At 37.5% G+C, this 18735-nt stretch overlaps 1 protein-coding gene across 1 annotated transcript in view; it reads right to left on the reverse strand.

Moving 5' to 3' along the window:
* The window catches only part of LOC120529666 (corticotropin-releasing factor receptor 2), a 349034-nt gene that overhangs the window by 291498 nt on the left and 38801 nt on the right, over positions 1-18735 (reverse strand). The window contains exon 2 of the mRNA XM_039753669.1: positions 3560-3653. Coding sequence (XP_039609603.1) covers positions 3560-3653 — 94 coding nt within the window. The remainder of the gene's footprint in view (positions 1-3559; positions 3654-18735) is intronic.

The following is an 18735-nucleotide window of genomic DNA, read 5'->3' on the forward strand; positions in this document are numbered from 1 at the left end:
AGGAAATGTGCATATTGTACTACACAGTGGTGAGAAACAACAATATATTTTATAACTTATAACTGAGCCTAGATAGATAGATAGATAGATAGATAGATAGATAGATAGATAGATAGATAGATAGATAGATAGATAGATAGATAGATAGATAGATAGATAGATAGATAGATAGATAGATAGATAGATGATTGCCAACTCCATCTCCACCCCAATTGTTACTTTCTTTTATATGTGTTTTTAATTGTAAACTAGCCATTTAATGACTTCCATATCAGTGAATTGCATATACATCATCAAGCTACTGTATATGAGCTTTTGGACATCCCATTCTAAAACAATGGATATTAATATAGAGTTAGCTCCCCTTCGCAACTATAACAGCCTCTACCCTATTGTGAAGGGTAGATTTTGTAGTTTGCCTCTGGGAATTTGTGCTATTGTTGAATGAGAAGACTTGGCTCACAATCGGCATTCCAGTTCATCTCAAAAGTTTTCAGTATGATTAAGGTCAGGGCTTTGTGCAGGATACTCAGGTTTCTCCACACCAAACTCCACAAACCATATCATTATGGCCCTGGCTTTGTGACATGGGCACAGACTTTCTGGAACAGAAAAGAGCCTTGTCTGGTGTTGGCATTGCACATTGTAATTTTAGGCTTAAGTTCAGCTGGTCAGCCATGGAAACCCATTTCATGAAATTCTATTCAGCATCCACATTGTGCTTATACCTTGACTTTGACTAGGCTGATCCAACTCCTTATTTTTGCTTCTGTTTGGCCATTCGGATGCAAGCTTGCAGTTTTGGACTAGTGTTGTGATACATGACCCAACTTTGCTTCAGCATCAGGTAATGGAAAGATTAAAAGAATTCATAGTTCCTTCAGTTATGACATGTCATCTAGCTCTTCAGGCAACAAACCATTCCCACAACATCAAACTTCCACCATGTCTAACTGTTGGTATGATGTTATTATTTTGAAATGCTGTATTTTTATACCTCAGACTTACTGGTTCCTGGGATTTATGTTGTTCTTGGTCAGCAGAGGCTTCCATCTTGCTACTTTTCAATGATATTTATATCTGTCCAGTATCTTTCTAATTGTAGCATCATGAGCACTCACCTTTGCTGAAGTAAAAGAAACCTGCAAGTCCCCTGCGGCGCCCCTGTATTGCTGAACACAATGTCACACCTGCAGTTCCCAAGACGCACATATTGAGGTCTGTCTGTAAGATAGTCCACGATCCATGCCACCAGGTTTGAGTCTACTCCCATCTCAGTCAGCTTGTCTCTAAGAAGCAGAGGTTGGATGGTGCTGAAGGTGCTAAAGAAGTCCAAAAACATAATTCTTACAGCACCACTGCCTCTGTCCAAGTGGGAGAGGGATTGGTGTAGCATATAGATGATGGCATCCTCCGCTCCCACCTTCTCCTGGTATGCAAACTACAGAGGGTCGAGGGCGTGGCGGACCTGTGGCCTCAGGTGGTGAAGCAGTAGTCGCTCCATGGTCTTCATCAGATGTGACGTCAGAGCAAAAGGCCGGAAGTCATTCAGCTCACTAGGACGTGATACCTTTGGGACAGGGGTGATACAAGATGTTTTCCAAAGCCTTGGGACTCTCCCTGTTCCAGGCTCAGGTTGAAGATGCGCTGTAGAGGACTCCCCAGTTCCAACGCACAGGCCTTCAGCAGTCGTGGCGATACACCATCTGGACCCGCTGCTTTGCTGGCACGAAGTCTTCTCAGCTCTCTGCTCACATGGGCTGCTGTAATTGTGGGTAGGTATGTCTCACCTATGCTGGTATCAGCAGAAGGATGGTTGGAGGATGCAGTACTCCGAGGTGAGAGTGGGTTAGGGTGATCAAACCTATTAAAGAAGTTGTTCATTTGGTTTGCTCTCTCCACGTCTGTCTCAATGGCGGCAGCCCGCTTCGAGCTGCAGCCAGTGATAATCTTCATCCCATCCCACACTTCCTTCATGCTGTTGTTCTGCAACTTCTGCTCCAGCTTTCTCCTGTACTGCTCTTTCGCCCTGAGCTGGACTCGGAGTTCCTTCTGCACGCGCTTGAGCTCATGCTAATCACCGCCTTTAAAAGCCCTTTTCTTCTGGTTCAAGAGGCCCTTGATGTCACTTGTAATCCATGGCTTGTTGTTAGAATAGCAGCGTACTGTTCTTACTGGAACTACAATGTCCATACAGAAGTTGATGTAATCAGTTGTGCATTCAACAGCCTCTTCAATGTTCTCACTATGTGACCCCAGCAATATATCCCAATCTGTAGTTCCAAAGCAGTCTCTCAGAGCCTGCTCTGCCTCATGGACCACTTCCTGAATGAGCGTGTGGTTGTAGGTAGAGCCTTCACTCTTTGTTTGTATTGAGGCTGAAGCAGAACCAGGTTATGATCTGATTGTATCAAATCAGTTCACTCTAATGTTCTATTGTTGGCACTAGGTAGCATTTCACACCTCGACCAAATACCCCAACTACATGAACATAGGTCCTGGGCTCAAAAATATTCTTAACTATTTTTAAGTTTTTCACACAACAGTACAATAATATTCTTGTTCTTCCTTTCTCTCTCACTCTTTTACTTTACATTTATTTAAGGTGACATTCCTTCTCCACTCCCGACTTACCAGGCCAAGGTGGGGAGGCACTGTTTTTTGCCAGTTCCAGGAGTGATTCCAATTGATCAGTGTTGTAGCTCAGAAGTTCTTCAAGGTAATTTTGAGCTCCAGGATAAGAGGAAAGCAGTTTTCCACAGCTTCTTCCAGCAGCTCCGTAAGACCCCAGCAGGTCTTCATATCAAAACTACATTTCCTATACAGCCCTCTTGGTGTCCAAATGGTAGCACTGCAATAGAGATGCTGCCATCCCATCCGACATACATATGTCTCTGAGAGGTGGTCCTCCACTGTCCTTCCATTGTCCTAGCCTCCCAACCAGGAAAGGGAACAGGGAACATCAAGCCTTAGAGGCTGGAATGCCCACCCACCCAGGCTACACATCCATTATGCCGACCTCCCGGCCAGGTAAAGACATGCCAGACATCCCATCCTCCACTGCAAAATTTTATCGGTTTGATTTCCCTACCGAGCAATTATGTTGTTACACAGTACCAATTGGATTAGATTATTTTACTCATTTAATAAATTGAGTTAAAAAAATATTTGTTCATTCAGGCCCCTTTTGTCTAATATTAGATTTTGGTCAAAGAACTGAAAACATTCAATGTCAACAATTTGCAACAATAGAGAAAATTTGGAACAGTGTAAAAGTGTTTTTTCTTATTCTACATTAATGTCTTAATTCATTAAATGATACAGCAAAGAGGACATGAAAACAGATCACATATACTTATCTAGAAACCATTAGCTGGTGATCCCAGAATCCAAAACATGATGTCTGACCAGCTCCATAATTACACAATATTTTTACAATTATTTTTACTTTTCTTTCTATTGAACCAAAAATGTATAATGGGACATAATCTCATTTCAAATTTTGATATAAAGCTAAAAGCATCAGTTCATTCAGAATATGTACAATGCAGTTTTTTACCTGTTATGTTGGATAAGGATGACAAAGCTTCACAGTACTTTCTCAGAAGTACAGACAAGGGGAGGTTGTTTAAATTCTCACCACGAAGAACTGGCTGGGGAAACCAAGAAATATAAATGAATAAAGAAAATACAAAGTAAAGTGTACCATCTATACATTTTATCATTAATATAAAAAAGTAAAATGTGTTATTACCAGTATAAATTCAGTTATAACTACTTGTTAATAAATAATGGATATCATAAATTACAATTGATAGTAATACATTTATTAAATATTCTTAATCCATAAATTTGAATATTATAGAAATGTATGTGATCTAAAGGAATTTTCAAAATTTTTAATGCAAGCTAGCATTTCTTATTTTTCCAGATTTTGTTGTGAGCAGATGAAGTAATTTGTCCCAAAGGACTAATTACTAAAACAAGGAGCCATGAAATTTCAAAACCTGAAAGGGCAAGACAAAGTCATAAAATAGGTTAAGGTCTGAAACAAAAAGTAAAAAAAAGAGATGAGGAAGGTGATCATTAAGCAATACCTAACAGCAAAATTCATTAATCCTCATTAAAAAAAAAAGAAAAAGGTCCAGACTACTTGAAATTCCCATTCCTGAACAACTCGAAAAAGTTTGAGTTTGTCTGGAAAATATTCAAAAACTTGGATGCCAGCAATTCTGCAACACAATCTTATGTAATGATGGCAATTGTGACATCACACACAGTGCCGCTGTTAAACGTGTGACTGACAACAAATGTCATTCCTAAAGAATATCCGAAGACCTAAAGCAATCTGAAATTGGTGTCATGATGACATCACCATTAAAACAATACAAATTAAGGAAAATGTGAATTATTTATTTAAAATGAAAAATAATATACAGAAATTATAACTTGTTAAGGGCACATGTAATTTAAAGGATCGGGAGATGATCACAAAAGGACTGGACAAGAGAAGCATCAGAGGAACCTGGATCAAAACTGGAAAATGCACAAATACCTAAATGTCTTAGAGTGAATGGTCAAAAGAAACGTGAATATTCAAACACAAGGTAACTGTTAAAACTGTAGTTAACCCTAACATTAACCTTTACAAAGTTAATCTGCATTAGAATTTGATTGATGCCACAATGATAGCAGTAAACATGGCAATCGTAATTATGCTTTAGTTGTCAGAGGGCATAAAAAATAGTAACATCCAAAATGTCATTGCAAAAAATAAAAATCAAGAAGACAAAATAAATAAGTATACTCTAAGTAAGTCCAGAAACGACAACTAATCGTGAAATCAAAGTATACATTTAAAAAAATCCCAGAGTTGTCAGAGAGACAGAGAGAGGGGGGTTGAGAGCATGCACTGATACAGCACGTTACTGCACCACCACACGACAGACCACCTCAGGATCCCAGATTAGGACCCGAGCGTTGCCTTGCAGTGGGTGACACCCCAGCACCATACTAGCTCAAATGAAGTGGAACAGTGTGAGGTTTTAGAAAGACAGCAAAATGAATTTTTGAAGTACAAAAACATAAATAAAGATAGACTCTTAATAATAACAAAGACATTGTCCTCATAATCAGAAAGCTCTGACCTTGTAAGACTTCAAGGTTTTCTCCTACTTTCTGCACAAGGCTCTTTAAAGTGCTGCAATTCTCTGACGTTTTAAATTTAACTATATTGTTTGGTAGCACAAGACGAGTGGTGGGGAAATAAAAGTGGAAAAAATCCATCCATGTACAGTGGTGTGAAAAACTATTTGCCCCCTTCCTGATTTCTTATTCTTTTGCATGTTTGTCACACAACATGTTTCTGATCATCAAACACATTTAACCATTAGTCAAATATAACACAAGTGAACACAAAATGCAGTTTTTAAATGATGGTTTTTATTATTTAGGGAGAAAAAAATCCAGACCTACATGGCCCTGTGTGAAAAAGTAATTGCCCCCTTGTTAAAAAATCACCTAACTGTGGTGTATCACACCAGAGTTCAATTTCCGTAGCCACCCCCAGGCCTGATTACTGCCACACCTGTTTCAATCAAGAAATCACTTAAATAGGAGCTGCCTGACACAGAGAAGTAGACCAAAAGCACCTCAAAAGCTAGACATCATGCCAAGATCCAAAGAAATTCAGGAACAAATGAGAACAGAAGTAATTGAGATCTATCAGTCTGGTAAAGGTTATAAAGCCATTTCTAAAGCTTTGGGACTCCAGCGAACCACAGTGAGAGCCATTATCCTCAAATGGCAAAAACATGGAACAGTGGTGAACCTTCCCAGGAGTGGCCGGCCGACCAAAATTACCCCAAGAGCGCAGAGACGACTCATCCGAGAGGTCACAAAAGACCCCAGGACAACATCTAAAGAACAGCAGGCCTCACTTGCCTCAATTAAGGTCAGTGTTCACGACTCCACCATAAGAAAGAGACTGGGCAAAAATGGCCTGCATGGCAGATTTCCAAGACACAAACCACTGTTAAGCAAAAGAACATTAGGGCTTGTCTCAATTTTGCTAAGAAACATCTCAATGATTGCCAAGACTTTTGGGAAAATACCTTGTGGACTGATGAGACAAAAGTTGAACTTTTGGAAGGCAAATGTCCCGTTACATCTGGCGTAAAAGGAACACAGCATTTCAGAAAAAGAACATCATACCAACAGTAAAATATGGTGGTGGTAGTGTGATGGTCTGGGGTTGTTTTGCTGCTTCAGGACCTGGAAGGCTTGCTGTGATAGAAGGAACCATGAATTCTACTGTCTACCAAAAAATCCTGAAGGAGAATGTCCGGCCATCTGTTCGTCAACTCAAGCTGAAGCGATCTTGGGTGCTGCAACAGGACAATGACCTAAAACACACCAGCAAATCCACCTCTGAATGGCTGAAGAAAAACAAAATGAAGACTTTGGAGTGGCCTAGTCAAAGTCCTGACGTGAATCCAATTGAGATGCTATGGCATGACCTTAAAAAGGCGGTTCATGCTAGAAAACCCTCAAATAAAGCTGAATTACAACAATTCTGCAAAGATGAGTGGGCCAAAATTCCTCCAGAGCGCTGTAAAAGAGTCATTGCAAGTTATCATAAACGCTTGATTGCAGTTATTGCTGCTAAGGGTGGCCCAACCAGTTATTAGGTTCAGGAGGCAATTACTTTTTCACACAGGGCCATGTAGGTTTGGATTTTTTTCTCCCTAAATAATAAAAACCATCATTTAAAAACTGCATTTTGTGTTTACTTGTGTTATATTTGACTAATGGTTAAATGTGTTTGATGATCAGAAACATTTTGTGTGACAAACATGCAAAAGAATAAGAAATCAGGAAGGGGGCAAATAGTTTTTCACACCACTGTATGTTGTAGCCTGTTTGTTTTCTGAGAGCCTTCTGTTGTTTGAATTTCTGCATTTTTGAGATTTTTGCGCTACTTTGGATTTCTTTCTCACCCTAGCAGTTTCGGTTGCTGATCTCCTTGGCTGCTCTGCAGAAATACATGTTAAGGGCGCTTTCAGGAGAGGAAGGGAAAAAGCAGAGAAGAGGACCATGTTGAAACACACAGTGGATTCAGAACATTTTCAGACCTCTTCACTTCTTTCACATTTTGCTGTGTTTCAGCCTTGTGCTAAAATCATTTAATTCAGTTTTTGACATTAGCAACACTAAATACACCAGAATGACAATGCAAAAACAAGACTTTAAACATTTTGCAAATTTATTAAAAATGAAAAAGTAAATTATCATATCACATGTCTTCAAAGCATTTGCTATGACACTTGAATTTTGGCTAATTTGCATCCCATTTTATTGATCATTATTGAGATGTTTCTGCACCATGTTTGGAGACTACCAGTGATACATTCAATCCATAAAATATGATTAGGAAAGGCACACACCTATCTATAGAATATGCCACAGTCGACAATGTGTATTAGAGTAAAAACTAAGCCATAAGGTCAACGGAACTGCATGCAGAGCTTAGAGAGGAGAAAGGGCTGAGGCACAGAACTGGGGAAGCCAACCAAAATACTGAACGTCAAAAATAATTGGAGAAAGTAAAACATTAAGGAATGTGTACTGGGGTTAAAATAAATCTTATTACATTATGTGGTAATAAGATGTACAATAGTTAATCTGTGTGATGTGATATATTAGAATATACAGGAGTATTTAGATAACATGCAGCTTTTAAGTGAATAGAAAGCTCATTAAGATAAGCTAAGGAAGCATATGACAAGAAACAACATGGCAGGGGTGAATAAACCCTTTCCTGGAAGAAAGCAGAGAAAGATGGATACTGGGATATATGTAAACACCAAAAAGCATTTTCCAGCATCTGCTGGTTAGATTATTTGAGCTTTAAGCTTAAGATAAGTAGTGTGCCAAGGCTTGGTGAAGACATAAGATATATGATTGAGACCTTTTTGTAGTTAAAACTCTATATCATTGCATTAGCTCTATAGTAATGTCTGATATGAACAACATGATCATTGATAAGGCATAATGAAACTATTAGTTACATGACCAGCCACCAAGTTACTGTATAAAAAAAGCACGTAAAAGCATTTCAGCTTGTTTAGGTTTGTCAGTGGTTGGGCTCTTCGGTTCTCCTGACACGATCTTCAAGTCCTCACTCCTTCTTAAACTTGCCTGCAGGACTCACTGACAGTGGCATAGGTAGGGGCAGATGGAAGGGGCGGTCTGCCCCGGGTGGCATTATTGGCCAAAAGGCTCAGTACAATTCATGCGTAAGCAGCAAGGTTCGGAAAAATAGAACTTATGAATGAAAAAAGTAAAATTCTCTGATTTTTATCCACAAATGCTTGAAAAAAAATTTTTAGACTGTCCTTCTGTAACAACATCAGACACAGCAGTTGAAATGTGTGAGTCAATAACAAAACTAAACATAACCGTTACACCAATAATAATTTCTAGGAAGATAAACAACTAATTTACAATTTATAATTTCGTTACATTATCAATCTGAATGCGTTCTTGCTCTGTGAAAACATCCCCACCTGTCACTGGTTGTGGTTTTCGCAGCATAATTATACTAAACTAATAATAATTAGAACACAGCTTATACTATATTCTTGTCTAGTTAATGCTTAAAAATAATTATATGTTAAAAATTATTGTTGTTTCTCTATATATGAATACATCTATGTAAAATTTATCTTAATTTTTCTCTATATGTAATTTTAATTTTTTATTTAAATAGGTTAACATATTCAGATATGATGGGGGCGGCAAACTGAAGCACTGTCCTGCCCCAGCCGGCACGAACTCTAGCTATGCCACTGCTCGCTGACTCTATAACTGCTCAAGGTGAACTACTTGACATGTAGCTTGCTGTGTGACATTGAATTGAATTGTTCAGGAAGAATGTTTTTCATCTGTTTAACTCTCAGTGTTTAATATGCCTGGTCCCTCAGTGAATAAATATATATATATATATATATATGTTTAAATAAAGTTTGTCTTTATCTCACTGAAACTAACATTCGCCAAGGGGTAAGGGAATGTTACTGTCTAAACCAGATACCGTAGGATAGAAAACTAAAGGTAGGCTGTAAGCTGTGGTCCTGTCAGTGTTCAGCCTTCCATTGCCAAGGTGTCCAGATGTGAATCTGTGGGTGCACATATAAAACAAGGTAATAAGCAGAGTCACAGTTCAGATCCTGTCTTGCACCCACTACAGTGAACCTAAACTGTATACACCAGTCAGAAAATGAATGGTTGGACAGACACCTGTAGTTATGTTCATAACAAACTGAGGATAAATGCAAAGCTTTCCTTATGTGTATGGTGCTGAATTAGAAACCAATAGTCTCTCCACTTGCTAAACTCACTTAAAAACTGTTAATTGCTCTCAATATCACACTTTCAAAGCATGCACAAATCATGTGCTTTTAATTCTAATTCTACAATGGCATAAATGAGGCAAGCCCTTTGTTGCCTTGAAAGCATAGTGGAACTGTCACACTTTATTAAGTGAAACCATGCAGAAGACAGGGCACCCATAATCCTATATTGAAATTCAAACCCTGAAAGCATTTCTTGAGACAGTCTTGCTCTCTTCTAGAACATCAGAAATCTGACAAACAAGAGGAGACCATTCAGTCCATAGAGTCCATTTTTTATAGCTAATAGCTAAGCTATCCATCTATCTCATCCATATTTTTCTTTTTTTCTCTATTCCTGTACCAGTGTTTTGAGTTCCCTTGCATACAACCTAGTACTTCGTCACATAAAACCATAGATTGAGAACCGCTGGTCTAGAAGTAAGTGTCAGTGTGTGCAAGAATGTACCCTGTGGTAGAGGGGTCAGGAAATCAGGAATGATTTGAGCCTTTGTCCAATTGGTCCCTGGATAGGCTTCTCATTCGCATGATCTTGAACTGGAAGAAGTTACTTAAACTAAGAGTTGGATAGATATACAGAAGTTCATTGCATATAAGGCAAAGCTAAGGCCAGGAACAGATTGAAAGTCAAATTTCAGAAGCTTGCAAAAATCCCTAAAAATCTTAATATTACACCAAATTTAATTTGTGTTTACAATAGCAAGCAGTACATTACTGGTGATCACAGTAAGTGATGTGCATGGCTATTATTTCTCCACCCTTCTAGTCTCAAGTCTGTTAAACTGTTTTTCCAAATAACCTAAGATTGCTAAGGAGAGATTAAAGTACAACAGTACATGTTGAGACAACAAGAAAATGTCAAGATATTACCTGACAAGAAGTAAGTATGGATTTTGCAATGAAGTAGCATGCACTGTATATGTACAATGGACTGATTACAAGAGGCAGTTACCATTGATGTGTGCTAATAAAAGGACATATGAGGAACAGTTTTCTGAAGAAGAAGTAACAAAGTCTTGCTTAAGTAGAAGAGTTTCTCACAATAAACCTGTCGACTGAACAGCTGAGGAAATTTTCAAAATGTGCGACATATCCATATTGACATCTATGTAATTCTGAGATAACTAATTTATGCTGTACAGTTAGAATGCATGCATGTTAAGAGGCAGCAGCAAACTGACTTTGTGTATGTGAATGAGCGACCTGTGATAAAGGATCTCATTACTGCAGGAATAGGCTTCAGCTCCACATGGCTGTGTACCGGCTAAAAGTGACTCAGAGAAAGAATAGAAGGATTTCAGTGAGCCCTTGAATTAAGGCAAGAATGAAGAAAAGTTAAAAATGGAATTTTATGCAGTGATTAAAAATATGGTTGCAGCGGAATAAAGCAAAAAGTCAGTTTTCAACTGCGTCATGAGATGTTTACACCTTCCCACTTATTTTGCATAATTACTGAAGATCGAAAGCTGAGCCAGAGAAACGGAAGCAAGAGCTAGCGTGGGTGATGCGGAAGAAGACTAACTCTTCAAAGGGATTTTGTCCACCAAAGAGCCTAGAAAAAATATTACTTTAACAACAAAGGAGAAGAAGTGAAGGAACTAAATGTAAGAATGAAAATCACAGAGTGAACTCTCCATGTTTGGAAATCAATGGGCATAAAGATTTTGAGGATGAGGGCAACAATATATTTTGTTAGATATTTTTAGCTTTACATTTAGATATTTTTATCACACTATCACGTATGCATAAATGTATACATTTTGAACTTGCTTAATCCAGTTTAGTGTTTTACTAAGTTTATCCAGGCAAGAACCAGCCTGCACGTAATGTCAGTTCCTTAAATGGCTCATTTATGCACACAGTCATTTGGCTGAGATAGAATCACCAATTATTCTAAAGACACGTGTGTTTGGGAAGTGGAAGGAAAACTAGAGGAAGAGATTTCAGCCTTTTTGACTTGGGTAGTGGCAGAAGACTGTGAAAATCTTCATGGACTGGGGAGCTGGAAAATACAATAAACTTATTTACTCTTATTTTGTAATTTGTCAAAGTAGTCCCTGAAGTAGAAATACGTTAAGTGTCGGCACTTTCTTGTTAGAGGAGATTTTTCTGTCAAGATGTATTAACATTTTATTGAAAAGTGTGGTTCCCTCTTCAGGGTTTTGTCCTCCCAGGAATTCTGAGTGTTAAGATTTATTAACATTACATTGGAGAGTATGGTGGGTTTGTCCCCCTTGAATTTTTGAGATTCATAATATACTAACATTAAATGGGTGGCACAGGTCCACATTTGTGTTTTGAGTGTCCAGATGTATTATGAGTATTGGTGGGGCTAGCAGGATTCTCTTCCTTGGAGTTTCACTCATTCAGCCAAAACTGATGTAATTTTTCATTCTAAATGATACCTGAAAAATGTTCACTTTGGCATGAGTGACCGGAGAATTAATTCAATCAATCAATCAATCAACATTTATTTATATAGCACATATTCATACAAAAAAAATGTAGCTCAAAGTGCTTTACAAAATGAATAGAAAAATAGAAGACACAATAAAAAATAAACATAAGTCAACATTAGTTAACAGAATAAGAGTAAGGTCCGATGGCCAGGGTGGACAGAAAAAAAAAAAAATCTGTAGGGGTTCCAGACCACAAGACCGCCCAGTCCCCTCTGGGCAATCTACCTAACATAAGTCAAACAGTCCTCTTTGTATTTAGGGTTTTCATGGAAGGACCTAATTGATTTTTGCACACAGGTAAATATATTCTACAAACAGGTACTGGTCTGTGGCACAGGAAAAATAATTCTACAGATTAGTACCCGCAATTGTGAAACACTGAACTAGAGTACCTGGAGAAAGATACACTCAGAATCTCTGTGCATACAATGACTGTGCATGGGATTCAAACCCAGGACCTGTCATCAACGTGTGAAGCACTGAGCCACAGTAGCACTCATATAGCATGTCATTAAATACAATCTATAAAATTAATAAGCACTTTTTAACCAATTTTTGTTGGAAGTCAACAGTTAATTAATGTTATGCCTTTACAGGGAGAAAATACAAAATGCAAATAGACAGAGAGATGAAAAGACCAAGAGAAACAACAACATTTATTTTTAAAGCGCATTTTCATACAAAGAATGTAGCTTAAAGAGTGTTACAAAATGCCAAAGAAAAAAGTTGCAAGAAAAAACAAAAAATATTATAAATAATAATAATAATGAATAAATGACATATCAAAAATATATAAATAAGAATAATAATGAATAAATGACATATCAAAAATACTAAATGAGAATAAATCAATACACACATAACAATGATATACAAGTAATAGAAAAAGAAGAATCCTCATATATAGATGTGTTTGTAGGTCTCTAATGATAAGTCTGATGCTATGGTCAAATGACCAGGGAGGACAGAAAAAGAAAAATAACTCCATAGGGAGATGCTAGTGGAAAACAAAAATCTGCAAGAGGTTCAAAAAGGCAAAGAATGGTTGAAAAACTAGTGGGGATTTATTATCAGGGAGTTAAAAAAACAAAGATAATCAAAACTAAAGCAAAATCCAGAAATCTAAGTGAGAATTGCCCTTGGCAAAGTTCTGAATTCTTCTTCTTCTTCCTTTTTCCTTTTTCCACTTCTATCTGGGGTCGATGTGCTTGATCAACCTTGTCTAAACAGCTCAGACCTGCACCTCCTCGCCCAGTCAAACCCTTTTCCTTCAGCTCTTTTTTTACTTTATCCATCCACCTCCGTTTGGGCCTCCCACACTTTCTCTTCCCTTGTACTTCCAGTTCCATCACTCTTTTGCCCACACATTCATTGTTCACAGTTCTGAACTCAGATCTCTAACAAAAAAATAAAGCAGAAATTGCCATTTGTTTTTAATATATCCATAAGCTTGGACACTGAGACCAACACTCCACTGTGTTTAATGCTGACAGAGTTGGGATGTCAGACACCATGTGATGTGAATCACGTTTGGCATCTAAGCACAGCAACCCTAAGCAAGATGATACCGACCGTAACTAAAGCATCACAAAATATAATGCTCATGCTGATTCAAACTGGCATTTCAAAAATTAATGTTATGCCAAAAATTGCATAGAGTGTACTAAAGGACAACATTCATACAATTAAAGCCCAGAGGTCACAACAATTCATTAAAAATGAAAATTCTTTAATTTTAGCTTGTTTTCTGAAGAGCAGATCTGCAAAGGGGAAAAATTAAACTTTTATATCTTAATAGTTTTGGGTATCAGCATTTAAAATGTGAAATTACAGGTCAAGTGGGGAGTTCATTTTATAGTGATACTGTATATTATTAAAAAGTTGAATTTTTTTTTATTTGATGAGTCCTCTGTAAATATTGAGGGCTTGGTCCTGAAAACATATGAAAAAATGTTAACTATTTCAGACTTACTGTAAGTGTTGTTGGAATAAAAATTAACAATGAAATACTTAAATATTGTGCCAAAAATCCTTAGATGACACGAATAAAGTTAAACTATGATAAGTTTATGAATAAAACTCAATTTGAAAAATATAAATTACCTTGTGGTTAGTGAGATCTACTGGAACACCAAAATGAATGAATGAGGACCCCATTTGTTTCTCTCAAGCTTATTAGGTGGCACCATAGTCTGTCTAAAGTCAACTGGCTCTAGCTTTTTTGTTGCCCTAGGCAAAAGTGAAAATGTTGCACCCAAACCATAGAGTTTTTTGAAGGTAATTTTCATGCAAATTTATAATGGAAGAGAGGGGGCTTTGAATTTCAAACATGATGTGACACAAGCACAGAATTATTTGGGATCCCCCACCGACTTTCGAGCTTGTGTATTTGTGTATGTTACATCTATGATGGTTGACAAAATGTAGTCCACCAAAAACCTGTAGTATATGGGTATTACCCCCTAAAGATAGTTGGATTTCTCCTACTATTATTGTAGCTCTCTCACAGGCTTCCTGAAATCTGTGGGACTTTACAGTGAAACACATAGTAAACAGTTTTATTTATATTCAATAGCTCAGGAATAACATCTGTTTTATGATCCTATTTTTGTTAAACAAAGTGTTGTGAAAGCCAAAAAAGTATACTAGTGGCAACTATGTGCAGTGTATAGATCAACCATCTAAAGGACACTACTGTACAACTGGAGACACTGCATTATGATGTTTCAAATCAACAAATCTTTAAAACACAAAAGTAAAATTAAACTGAATTGGAAAAACTATGAACACACAAAGACAACATGCATATTCCACACATACATACACACATACCAAGGCTCGATTTTTGGTCAGTTTCTTGAAAAAATTAAACAGCAGCTCAAAACATCTGTCTCTTCTAATCAACTACTGTATTAAAAGAAATATTGCAAGTTTATAGATAGATAGATAGATAGATAGATAGATAGATAGATAGATAGATAGATAGATAGATAGATAGATAGCACTTTATTTGTCCCCAGGAGGAAAGTTTGCTTTTTACAGAAAGTCTTTAAATAAATAAATGCATAAGTAGATAGATACAGTAAATATATATACTCATTCACTATAATCTGAACATGCACCAGAATGACATAAAAGAAAGAAAATTTAAAAAGAAAGAAAAGTTCTGACTTGCCAGTCACAGTGAGGCATTATGCACTTCTGCTGAATAATTTGTTGGATGAAAGACCTCAGTGTTACTGTGTCAAAGAGAGGATGTGCAGCATTGTTCATAATGACACTCAGTTTTGTTTTACTTATCTCCTTTGCTATGACATCCAGGGGGTCCAGAGTGTGTCCCATAAATGAGCCTGCCCTTTTAATTAGCTTGTTGATTTGGGGGGCCTCTCTTGAAGTGATGTTACCAGCCTAGCACACCATCGTGGAAAAACGTTATGGCCATCACAGAATTATAGAAAATGTGAAGGACGTCATCATCCATAATTATAGTAACACAGTCTCCTAAGGAAAAAGAGCCTGCTTTGTCCTCTCTTACACGGTTCCTCTGTGTTGTGAGACTAGCCCAACCTCTCATTAATGTGGACCCCCACAAACTTGTAGGAGTGCACCACCTCTACATCCACTCCTTAAATAGTGACTGGACATAGAGGCTTTTTAGTTGTGATGAAAGTCAATAACCAGTTCCTTGTTTTTGCTGATGTTAAGTTGCAGTCAATTCTTTCTGCAACATGAAACAAAGTTCTCCATGTGACTCCAATACTCTGTCTCATCCCTCTTATCAACACAACCTGTAAGTGCAAAGTCATTTGAGAGATGTTGCAACTGACAAGACTTGGTGTTATAATTATAGTCTGAGGTATACACAGTGAAGAGAAAAGGAGACAAGACTGCTCCTTGTGGCCATCCTGCATTGCTCATATTCATATCAGAAACACAATATGTGAGCTTTACAAACTGCAGTCTGCCTGACAGATAGAACATTATCCAGGACACCGTAGGCTCATCCACCTGTATATCTCAGAATTTACTCCTTAACAAGGATGGTTGGATGGTATTGAAAATACTGGAGAAATCAAAAATCATAATCCTCACAGTGCTGCCAGCTTTGTCCAGGTGAGAATAAACCTTGTGGGGCAGATAGATAATTGCATTCTTCACTCCAATTTTTGTATGATAGGCAAGCTACAGTGGATCCTGATGGTCTACCAAAAGAGGACTTATGTAATTGAGAGCCAGCCTCTCAATGGTCTTGAAGGTGTGAGACATAAGTGGAATGGTCTGTAGTTGTTAGGGGAAGAAGCGCTCACATTTTTTGCAATTGGAGCAATTCAGGATGTTTTCCACAGCAGCTGCACTTTATGGAGTCTTATGGACAGACTGAACAGGTGACAGAGGATACAACAAAGTTATTCAGTGTAGGCCTTAAGAACTCAAGGACCGACTCCATCTGGTCCTGCATCTTTTCATAAGTGTAGTTTTCTCAGTTGTCTCCTTACTTGGTGTTCAGAAATGGACAACCCATACTAATGGCCAAAGGTGAACTGGCCATTCCAGTTGAAGTGGAGTTGCTGATGTGTTAGGGATGGTTTGGGGAGATTGGTCATTTGGAAATACTTTATACTTTATTTTTTTATACTTTACAGGACTCAAAACATAAAGTTATTCATAATGATTTAGATACTGTATATTAAAGTTAAGATAAGAAGAGTAAAGCTTATGACAATGTACTGCGTTCATTTTTGTTCATAATGAAATTCAACCATTAAAGGATTTTTGTAATATGCTCCATAATTATCTAATGAATCCATGCCAGTCAAATTTGAAAGTACCTCTGATTATGAAGTACACTTATGTTCATTGAATAAACAGATGAGCCTAATCTTTAAAGTACTCAGTGCATCAAAGAATATTCCTTTGAATGGCTGCACACAGTGATATTTACCTATAGAGGCAAAAGATGCTTTGTTTAGTCTTGTACTGATATTTGGACCAAACCCAAAACCTACATTTTTCTCACAATTAGCATTTTAAAGCACAGGAACAACATCCTGTATTATAAGTCCACCATGTTGGTATTTTTGTGGTATCTTTCATAATGAAAGCTATTTTTTTACATTAAAATGAATTAGAATGTCTGTCTTTGCTTGATTTTGCACAATTATTCAATATTTAAATTAATCAAATTAATTTTAAAATATGAGTGGTGTTGCCTCTTAAAACAAGTGAATGGTGTATAGGCAGTATAGGAAAGATCATTGGAGTCATGGAAGATCAGACATTGGAGGACAGCTGTGGAAGGAGATGAGTTCCAGTAAAACTGACATATTTCACAAAGTATTTGGCTACCAGCACCAGTGATGATAAAATGTCAACATAAATTTGGCAAACAAGAGATGACCATTCAGTCCATCACACCCATTTGTTTATCTATTGGCAAATCTGTTCCAATATTTCATCCAAACCGTATTCTTAATACTGCTTTGCAGTTTCTTCAGTTTATTTCACCTTTCCTGGTATGTCTCATTTTTGAGTAATTAATTATCTTCCCTGCTCTTTACAGTGTATTGCTGTCTGAGGTGTCCGTTCAAATGCTCAAATTGTCACAATATTTATTTAAATGTTTAATTGTCTTCTTTGATGTGCAATTTTGTACTTTATTAAATAATGAGAGTCAGGTAAGGTTACATTATTATCCCAACTTCTCTTCTTGTAGTAGCATTTAACGCACTGTAAAAATCAACTCATTAATGCTTTACAAATATAAAATAAAAATTTTATTAATAAATAAATCACCAAAGTTCCCTTTTCACTAAGCTATCAACATCAAAGTTTGTGCCTTATTAAAATATAACAGAGAACCCTACAGAGGGCTGCTTAACATCACATACAGTAGAAGCAAAATATTGCTTAAATTCTTAAATACAGGTGGATCTTAAGTTATGGCAATACAAAAGAGCTCATAAAATCCTACGGTTTTTTTCTTTAAAATCGAATTTCAATGAATTTTCATCTAGAAACTTCTGTTTTTTACCTACAAGTAAAGCAAACTAGTTTTGACATGGTTGAATATATGGTATCCATAATTAGCAGTGGGGAACAGTACTACACACTATAGACTTTGTCACCATTTTCAATCAGTTTGTGAGCATGTGATGTGTAATGTACCTAGCAGAATTCGCATTTGTGCAATAATCCCTGTGTGAACAACTAGGGGGCGCCCAGAGCCCAAACACCAGATACAACTCAGCCACACTCAAGTTCAAGATAAATAAAAATGTTATTTATTTGGTAACAGCACCATGCCACAGTAACAGATCAGTGTTGCACCATACCAATAACGAATAAAGTACCTCCGTCTTCCTTTATGTCTCCTCTGTGAGGTTTGTCCACCGGAGTAAAGCAAGATGCCTCCTTTTATGGTAGACTCGTGAGCGCATCAAGTGTCATGGTATTACATGTTGGAAGCATTTCAGGGTCATATGTAAGTTCTCTGAAATAAGGAGTTACATTCTACACGGCATGCCCCTGCAGTACCCAAGGTTGCCCTTCCATACTACAACTCCCAGGTAACCCTACAGTTGTCCAGACTGGGCACTAGCAGGGGGAGCACAGCCATCTCTCAGGCTGAGGGACGATCTGTTCAAAACTTTCATTCGTCCCTCGCCCATCCATTATCTAGGTATCCTGACCGGGACAGAAACCAAGGACCATCACAGCCAGGTTACACCTCAATTCTAGTGCTTCTTCCTTGAATGCCTCCCAGCCATCCATCCAGTCCATCACTTACACCCTCTTGCAGTTAATCAGTTTGAACTGCATCTGGCTTTTTAATCTGAGGGATAAATACAGCAGCTTGTAGTCGC

This window comes from Polypterus senegalus, chromosome 5 (assembly GCF_016835505.1).
Source record: "Polypterus senegalus isolate Bchr_013 chromosome 5, ASM1683550v1, whole genome shotgun sequence".
Lineage (NCBI taxonomy): Eukaryota > Metazoa > Chordata > Cladistia > Polypteriformes > Polypteridae > Polypterus > Polypterus senegalus.